This window comes from Heloderma suspectum, chromosome 6 (genome assembly GCF_057233095.1).
Source record: "Heloderma suspectum isolate Gila_16-S chromosome 6, 16-S_ref, whole genome shotgun sequence".
NCBI lineage: Eukaryota > Metazoa > Chordata > Lepidosauria > Squamata > Helodermatidae > Heloderma > Heloderma suspectum.
The window spans coordinates 109059418-109069425 of record NC_139463.1 but is presented as its reverse complement, the minus strand read 5'-3'; the positions used below and the strand labels follow the sequence as shown (position 1 = coordinate 109069425).

The following is a 10008-nucleotide window of genomic DNA, read 5'->3' as shown; positions in this document are numbered from 1 at the left end:
AACAAGTTTGTGATTGGTATTCCAGTCCTCAAAGGGAGAGTCTATCTTCACTGTAGCTCCATGTGGTTGCCAAGCTACCATTATTGTCATCCAAGATCCATTCCTCATTTTACATGTTGTTCATCCAGACTGGCCCACAGAAAACACTAAGGAGGAACTGGTGCCACTCTTGTCTGATGTGGAATGAATTGATTTCAGCCCTTCAAATGGGTGCTTTAGTTTGGTTAGATTTGGTTTAATTCTCCCTCTCCACCCCCAGCATTCATACAGCCTCTTAATATTGTGACCTTTGTCATCAGTCAACCCAACTTTCTCCTCAGCAACCTGCCCAGTGCCTCTTTCACCTGATTGTTTCTCAAACAGTAGATCAGAGGGTTGAGAAAGGGTGTAATGGCAGCATAAAAGACTGTTATTGCCTTAGTAAGCTCTGAGTGGCTTTCTCCACCTGGAATTAAACACATCCCTCCTACTGAGCCATAGAAAATGGTCACCACCAATAGGTGCATTGAAATGGTGGAGAAGGCCTTCCTAGAACTGCCTTGGTTAGAAGATTTCATGAGGGTGAAAATTACAATGCTGTATGATAGCACAACAAAAAAGACATTGCCTAAAAACATAGCATGCACAACAATTTGGTAGACAAGGGGAGCAGTACCAAGTGGAGGGCAGGCCAGAGACAAAATTGGCCAAGGATCACACAGAAAATGATCAATGATGTTAGGTCCACAGAAGGACAACCTGGAAATCAAAGTTACTGGGAGAATGTATGACAGGAATCCAAGGACCCAACAAGCAGCCACCAGGCAATAGCAGGAATTTGGAGACATGATCTCTGAGTAGCGCAGTGGGTGGCAGATGGCCAAGTACCGATCCAAAGCCAAGGCTGAGAGGAAGAAGAATTCAGTGTTGCCAAGAGAAAATAAGATGTAGAACTGGAGAAAACAGGCATGAAAGGAAATAATTCCATGAGGGGATGCCAGGTCAAAGAGCATCCGGGGCACAGTGCTGGACACATAGCACATCTCCAACCAGGAGAAGTTGCTCAGCAGGATGTACATAGGAATTCCGGCCAAGTGGGCATCTACCAACACCAGTGTGATGATGGTGATGTTCTCAGCTAAAGTGAGCACATAGAGAATGGCGAAAACAGTGAGGAGCATGAATCGCTTCTGTGGCTCAACTTCAAATCCCAGCAAGATGAATTCCTGGACTGTGGTCCCATTGGCCACCTCCATCTGGAATCAAACAATAAAGTCACTATCACATATCATCAGGAGGCATAAGTGACTTTATATGCCATCTGCCTCTCTGCTAAGCAAGCAATCAGAAACACAAATACTATATAACGGCTCTTATTTTATTTGAAAACATTCTCATGTCAATACCCATGGTGACAATACAAATGGAATAAATTCATTTTTTATTTTTTATTTTTTTTTAGGAATAACAAGAAACCATAAATATCTGTAGTTAATTTGCAAATGCGCGTTAGGCAGCTTGAATTGCCCAAGCTTTTATCTATGTTATGTATGTAGGTTCATGATTAAAAATACTTTCACAATGATGAGATGAAGCAGATAACTCTTTTTTCTGTATTCTGGAGCAAAGTTGCTCCTAAATGTATTTATTTAAAATATTTTTATACTTGTCTTCATCTACAGATACTAAGGCATTATGTGAAAACAGAATAAAAATCCAGTGCAACATAATGGAAAAAATAAAACATCAAACATTAACATAAAATAATCAAGGGCAATAAATACAAAAATTATGATACATCAACCAACTTAAAAAATGCCTGAGCAAACAAGTAGGGTTTGACCTGGTACTGAAAAGAGCACAATGACGGAACTTGTCACAACAGAAAATACTCTTGCTCTTGCCAAATAATGCACCAGCAATACCTGGGGAAGACCCACTATAAAATTCAGCATGGAAATATCAACACTTGTTACTGTATATGGGTTGGATCCAGACTTTATCATGTTTGGAGTGGACCCATTCAAGTCATTCAGACTTATAGTAAACATAATTTACTTGTCTCGCTAATTTCAATGGGTTTACTTTAAGCATGACCTAACCTGAATTCAACCCTATGTATTTGTGGTGTGTACATGGTCTATTTGCAGTGTGTGTGTGTGTGTGTGTGTACAGACAAACAGAAAGACAGACAAAAGACAAAACCTAAGCAGATGCTCCATTTATAGAATGTACTGCCACATGCCTTCCATCCAATTATTCCTCAGAATTAACTTTTTTTTCACTGAAGTATATATGAGAATAGAAGTAATCAAAGAAACAAAAAAATAGTCAAATTGTTTAAATATAGTGTATGTGTGTGTGTGTTTATATAAGTAACCTCCACAAATTCATTTACAATAGACTGAGATTAATTTAATTCCAACTATATCCAGGGTCCTTGCTGTGATACAGGGAGCTCTAAAACTACAACATCAGCAATTTTGGATGAGGGAAATCTGCAACATCTGCATTTCTTTGTCTCTTTTATAATCTTTGACTGGTCTCTGATACATACAAGGCCTCACACAATTCAAAGAGCAATACAACATTTCTTATCAACATATGTATTTCTAAGCTTCTAATACAGTGGATGTATACCTCTGTGTTACCCTACTTGCTTCCTTAAACCCTATAGTTTTATCCCACTTATAAGTACTATCCCTTGAGACTCAAAGCCCTTAAGTTCCCCTGTGCTGCCCCATATATGCATACCCTTCATAATATCTCTATAGTAAATGGGAAAAAAAACCAAGGGAAAAACCTTACATGGTCCATTAAAAAAAAAAAGAGGGACTAGTTCCACTCTTGACTAATTTGGAATAAATTGATTTTATCTCTTCAAAAGGATGGTGGAGTTTGGTGTAATTCTTCCTCCCCACTCCCAGCACTCCCAGAGACATTTTACACTGCAACCTTTGTCATCAGCCAACTCAACTTTCTCCTCAGTAACCTGCCCAGTGCTCCTTTCACCTGATTGTTTCTCAGACAGTAAATCAGGGGGTTGAGAAATGGTGTAATGGCAGCATAAAACACTGTTATTGCTTTAGTGCATTCTGACTGGCTTTCTCCACCTGGAATTAAATACATCCCTCCTACTGAGCCATAGAAGAGGGTCACCACCATTAGGTGCATTGAAATGGTGGAGAAGGCCTTCCTAGAACTGCCTTACTTAGAGGACTTCATGAGGGTAACAATTACAGTGCTGTATGATATCAAAACAAAGAAGACATTGCCTAAAAACCCCCCAGCATACATGACAATTTGGCAGACAAGAGGAACATTTCCAAGCGGAGGGCAAGCCAGGGCCAGAAGTGGCCCAGGATCACATAAAATATGGTCAATGATGTTAGATCCACAGAAGGACAACTTGGAAATCAAAGGTACTGGGAGAATGTACCACAGGAATCCAAGAACCCAACAAGCAGCTGCCAGGTAATAGCAGGAATTTGGGGACATGATCTCTGAGTAGCGCAGTGGGTGGCAGATGGCCAAGTACCAATCCAAAGCCATGGCTGAAAGGAAGAATTCAGTACCACCAAGAGCAAATAAGATGTAAAACTGGACAAAACAGACATGAAAGGAAATAACTCCATAAGGGGATGCCAGGTCAAAGAGCATTCGGGGCACAGTGCTGGCCACATAGCACATCTCCAACCAGGAGAAATTGCTCAGCAGAATGTACATAGGTGTTTGGGCCAAATGGGCGTCTACCAACACCAGTGTGATAATGGTGATGTTCTCAGCTAAAGTGAGCACATAGAGAATGCTGAAAAACATGAGGAGCAGAATTGCTTCTGTGGCTCAACTTCAAATCCCAGCAAAATGAATTCCTGGACTGTGGTTCCATTGGCCACCTCCATCTGGAATCAAACAATAAAATCACTATCACTTATCATAAGGAGGTATAACTTAAGTCACTTTCTATACCATAAACCTGTCTTCCTCTCTGATCACAGGCTAAGCAAGCAATCCTAAACATGAATGTTATACCAAGACTCTTATTTCTGTTTGAAAATGTTGTCTTGTTAATACCCATGGTGACAATAACAATTGAATAAATTAATAATAAACATTTTTTAGGAATAACAAGAAACCATGAATATCTGTAGTTACTTTGCAAAAACCCATTAGAATATGTTGGTTGAATTGCCCAAATATTTATGTACTGTAAATATTTTTTTAAAAGAAAGACAAAAGCTAAGCAGACTTGCCCTTCCCATTCATGGAGTGTACTGGACTATTCCTTCTATCCAGTTATGTTTTTCTGATTAAGTATAAATTCTAATATATGTATTAAAATAAACACCAACACATTCAAATTGTTCAGATATAATGTGTGTGTGTGTTCTGTTGTGTTGTGTATTTGTATAAGTAACGTCCACAAATTCACTTGCAATAGACTGCTTTGGAGTAATTTAATTCTGACTTTATCCAGGGTCCTTGCTGTGAACAGCATGCCCCCAGTCCCACTAAAATCTCTCCACCCACCCACCTGTCACCAAATCCAAGCCAAATCATGCAAGTCTAACTGGCTGTCTTCGAAAGTGTAAAACAGGGCTGATGAAAAATGCCAAACCTGAAACCATGTGGTCTCATACCTGAGTGTTTAATGAGTGACTTACATGAAAGATGTGACAGGATCGCACATACTAAGAGATTTTGCTCTCTGAAGCGTAGCATCACACAGTGCTTGACAACATTTTGCTGCACCAACAGATGAAACTTCACGTTTTCTTCTATCCTTCCACTTCTGTCACCTGAAGCAGACTCCTTCAGCTTGCTGTATGGTAGGGTCAACCCTGTAATAGTATACTATCCCCCTTAGTTAGATGTAACTACATTGTTACAGACTCCCAACTTCCGTACATTGAGAAATGTCCAGACGCAGCAATTAAGGGTTTAGTTAGTTTCCTTTCAATGAGAGAGCAATGGAAACTGAAGCCATCCTTTTAAGTTTTGCTTTAGTTATAGTCATATGTGGAGTGGAAGCAACTAGGCTCCCAGAAACAGACAGTGTAGGTGTTAACCCTTCTTCACTCCCCAAAGAGAGCTCCTTCATCCCAAAAATCTTTCTGCTTCGAAATTCAAACTGCAATACATAAAAAATAAAAACTATACTAAAAAAAAGCCATTCTGGCCCCATCCCATGGGTTGGATCCAGATTTAGTCGTAGTTAGAGTAAACCTATTGAAATGTATGGGATTTAAGTTAGCCATTCCAGTTTCTGTACCTCCCTTGAACTCAAGGCATGTTTTCCATCCAGATGAAAGGTCTGTTTAAATGCTGTCTCGGAATTTGGGGTGGAAGGTTGTTATTCTTTGTGGCTGACATTGGTGTTTTTCCACAGGATTGAAAGGGTGAAGAATGTAAAGGATCATATTGTGGACTTGGTAGAAGAAAGGTTCATATTGTGTGTGTGGGTATACAGGTATGTGTACGTGTGTGTGTGTGTGTGTTTGTGTGTTTGTGTACCATTACTCCATTGCCCCCTTCTTTGTTCTCCTTGCAGCTTTTATTATTGATTGTGATAACTAACCTTGAGAGTCTTGGGAACATGTCTCTCAGGAATAATATCATTTTCCAACTAAACAATATCACTTGGGAGAAGTGATTGCAGCATATCTCTCCCTCCCTCCACTATGTTGTGTAGATTTCTATTTGCTGTTTGCACTCGAGGATGCTTCCTGTCTTCAGCTATTTCATAGCTCACTGTCTATGCACCTCTCTCTGTCTGAGACAGCAAATGTTGTTTCTTCACACAAGGAAACATACACAGAGACTCACTAAAGGTCACACTGACATCCACTTAGCTGTGTTGGGCTGTGCTCTTCCTTAAGCGCTTGGCTTTTCCCATTCAAATAAACCCAAGAGAGATCTCTAGCTATCTCCTAAGCATTTGCTTCCACTGAAGAAGCATCAACCAGCCCTATGGGACAAGTCAACGATCCGTGTACCTAACAAAGGAAGGCTCCCCTGTCCCCTGTCAATGTTCATAACAAAATTATCAACAATATTTAAGCTTTTTCCATCAGTCCAGAGATTATTGAACAATCCACCACTCCTCGTGTCTTCAACTGAGGAAGTCTATGCTTTACAACCAATGCAAGATTATTAAGATAGAAAAACTCTCTGCACCAGGACAACTAGTTAGTTAGTTCATTATTATTCTAAATCCCACCATTCCACTTGCCAAATTAGTGCTCTCCACATCTACCAGCATTCAAAATTCAATAAAGAATTAATAAATTAGAAGCTTAACAAAAGCAGAAGCAGCACCACAATTGATTAAAGCAGCTTAAAATATCAAAATTAATGGACCCATCCCACCCCTGATCAAGAATGTTCTAATTTGGCAGCAGAAGCTTTAAAAAGAGCTGGGGGGATGAACCCTTTGAGGAAAGGTGACAGCATTTGGGACTGTTTAGCTTAGAAAAAAATAGAATAAGGGGAGACATAAGAGAAGTGTACAAAATCATGCATGGTGTAGAGAAAGTTTATAAGGAGACATTTTTCTCCCACTCTCACAATGCTAGAACTCAGGGTTATCCCATGAAGCTCATTCATGGGAGATTCAGGACAGATCAAAGGAAGGACTTCTTCACATTGTGCATAGTTAAACTATGGAATTCATTTCCACAAGATGTACTGATGGCCACCAATATGGATGGCTTTAAAAGGGGATTAAACGATTTGGGGGAAATAGGGCAATCAATCATTAGTTGTGATAGCTATGTGCTATTTCTAGTATCATGGGCAGTATGCCTATGCACACCAGTTGCTGGGGGAAATGGGTGGGAGGGTGCAGCTGCACTCATGTCCTGCTTGTGGTTTTCCCATGGGCAACTGGTTGGCCACTATGTGAACAGAATGCTGGACTAGATGGCCCCTTGATTTGATCCAGCATGGCTCTTCTTATGTTCTTATGAACCTCCAAGAACTGGTGGGTAGCTACAGAGGAGTTCCTCTCATGTCCCAACTAAACTAGCATTCAGCCATGTTGGAACAAACTGAAGGCCCTCTCCATCAGATCTTAGGGTACAAAAAGCTCATATGGGAAGAGGCAGTGATTTATTTACCCCAGAGCAAAGCAATTTGGGGCTTTGCATAATCAAGACTTTGCACTGTGTAATCACACAGCTTCATTCCTATGAGCATTCTACCTGCTGCATTCTACTTCAAGCTTCCAGAGATGTTTTGATAGCAGCCCCATGAAGTTACAGTACAGTAACATTGATGTAAGCAAGGCATGTATCACTGTGGTAAGGTCCAATTCCACAAGATGTAATGATGGCCACCAATTTTGGATGGCTTTAAAGGGGGATTAAACACATTTGCGGAAAATAAAGCAATCCATGATTAGTGATGGCTATATGATACTTCCAGTGTCAGAGCCAGTATGCCTATGTGTGCCACATCCTGGGGAAGACGGGTGGAAGGATGCTGTTGCATTCATGTCCAACTCGACAGCAAGTTGGCCACTGTGTAGACAGAATGCTGGACTAGATGGATATTGATCTAATCCAGCATGACTTGTCTTAAATTCTTATGGACCTCCCATAACTGGTGGGTGGTTATAGAAAAGATTCATTCATATATCCCAACTAAACTAGTATTCAATTATGTCATGACAAATCAAAAGTCGTCCCCATCAGATCTTAGGGTGTAGAAAGCTTTTATGGGAGGAGGCAGTCCTTTATTTACAGCAGTCCCCAGGGATTGAGAGCTTTGTATAACCAAGACTTTGCATTGTTTCCAGAAGGTACTATGCTCACACAGCCTCATTCCTATGAGAATTCTGCCTGCTGCATTCTGGATTAATTCAAGCTTCCAGAGACTCTCCAGTGGCAGCTCCTTGGAGAGCATATTAGAATAGTCTAACCTCGATGTAACCAAGGCATGTGTTACTGTGGTTAGGTCCAAGCTCTTGAAAATTGGAGGCAGTCAGAGTTGTATCCGATGGCATCATTCCACTGCCTGAAGCAGCTCTGCCAGTGGAACTGGGAGAGGGACAATTTCCTTTCCCCACTGTAGGTCCCCACACACCCTCAAAGCTCCTCTGGGGGACTGGGAATCCCTCCAGAGCAGATGTTTGGGTGGTGTCAAGGGCTTCAGGGGGGAGGGGGAGAGGGAAACGTCCCATTGCTGTAGCAGGATTTTGGCTGTAACCCTCAGCTTACTAGCTGAGGCTGGGCAAATCTCCCCCAGCCACAGCCATTTTCTGAGCATCCAACAGCAAGAAGGAGCCTGAAACATTTTTTTTTTAATGAAAAGGGTTAGTGTCACCACCAATAGTTGCACAGATATTGTGGAGAAGGCTTTATTGCAATTGCCTTGGCAAGAGGATGTCATCAGGGGGAAAATCAAAACACCATTTGATAGAAAAATAAAGAAGATGTTGTTCAAGAAAGAGCAGACATGTCAATTCGGCAGAACATTAAACAAAATAAATATGAGGAAGATATGGAAATGAAATATGTGTTAAAACATAAGGGGTTGAAAGGAAGAAGCATTTGATGGTGCCAATCTGGAGAAGATATACAACTAGAGGAGGCAGGCATGGAAAATGTATTATGCCATCAGGGAAAGCCAGTAAAAAGACTGTATATAGAAACAAATAACATTTGGAGTTTGTATCTCACTATTTTATTGGATTTTTCTTTCTTTTTTGGAACACATGAAATTACACAGCCAAGGTTGCCAGATTTACATCATTTATGACATCATGTTTACTCCAATGGGACATTCTGTCTCAATTATTTTGTGGTTTGTATTCTGGTCCTCAAAGGGAGAGTGAAACTTCCTTGTAATGCCAGGACTGGCCAAGCAGCCATTATGATCCTCCAAGATCCATTCTTCAGCTTAGATTTTGTTCATCCAGATTGGCCCATTAAAAAATCGAAAAAAGACAGACGGGTGCCACTCTGGCCTAATTTGGAATACATTGATTTCATCCCTTGAAATGGGTGGTTTGGTTTGGTTTCATTCTTCCTCCCCACTCCCAGCACTCCCAGAGCCATTTTACATCGTGACCTTTGTCATCAGCCAACTCAACTTCCTCCTCAGTAACCTGCCCAGTGCTTCTTTCACCTGATTGTTTCTCAGACAGTAAATCAGGGGGTTGAGAAATGGTGTAATAGCAGTATAAAAGACTGTTATTGCCTTAGTGCATTCTGACTGGCTTTCTCCACCTGGAATTAAGTACATCCCTCCTACTGAGCCATAGAAAAGGGTCACCACTAATAGGTGCATTGAAATGGTGGAGAAGGCCTTCCTAGAACTGCCTTGGTTAAAGGATTTTGTGAGGGTGAAAATTACAATTCCATACGATAAGAAAACAAAGAAGACATTGCCTAAAAACACAGTATGCATGACAATTTGGCAGACAAGAGGGACATTTCTGAGAGGAGGACAGGCCAGAGACAGAATTGGCCCAGGATCACACAGAAAATGGTCAATGATGTTAGAACCACAGAAGGACAACTTGGAAATCAAAGTTACTGGGAGAATGTATGACAGTAATCCAATGACCCAACAAGCAGCCACCAGGCAATAGCAGGAGTTTGGGGACATGATCTCTGAGTAGCGCAGTGGGTGGCAGATGGCCAAGTACCGATCCAAAGCCATGGCTGAGAGGAAGAAGAATTCAGTAGAGCCAAGAGAGAATAAGACATAGAACTGGAGCAAACAGGCATGAAAGGAAATAATTCCATGAGGGGATGCCAGGTCAAAGAGCATTCGGGGCACAGTGCTGGACACATAGCACATCTCCAACCAAGAGAAGTTGCTCAGCAGGATGTACATAGGAATCTGGGCCAAATGGGCATCTGCCAACACTAGTGTGATAATGATGATGTTCTCAGCTAAAGTGAGCACATAGAGAATGGCAAAAACAGTGAGGAGCATGAATCGCTTCTGTGGCTCAACTTCAAATCCCAGCAAGATGAATTCCTGGACTGTGGTCCCGTTGGCCACCTCCATCTGGAATCA

The 10008-nt window shown here is 41.2% G+C and overlaps 1 protein-coding gene and 2 pseudogenes across 1 annotated transcript; all 3 read right to left on the bottom strand.

Annotated features, from left to right (window-relative positions):
* Positions 1-224: 224 nt before the first annotated feature.
* LOC146342419 (olfactory receptor 11G2-like) lies at positions 225-1244 on the bottom strand (annotated as a pseudogene).
* A 1678-nt stretch (positions 1245-2922) lies between these two features.
* On the bottom strand, positions 2923-3881 carry LOC146342418 (olfactory receptor 11G2-like; annotated as a pseudogene).
* A 5158-nt stretch (positions 3882-9039) lies between these two features.
* Positions 9040-10008, bottom strand: LOC146342417 (olfactory receptor 11G2-like). The gene has a single exon (XM_084808540.1). It carries the CDS (start codon positions 9997-9999, stop codon positions 9040-9042), a length of 960 nt encoding a protein of 319 aa, XP_084664666.1. The 5' UTR covers positions 10000-10008.

Bases quoted from the DNA above. Each gene is read 5' to 3' on its own strand.
- LOC146342417 (XM_084808540.1), bottom strand. From the start codon at position 9,999: ATGGAGGTGGCCAACGGGACCACAGTCCAGGAATTCATCTTGCTGGGA.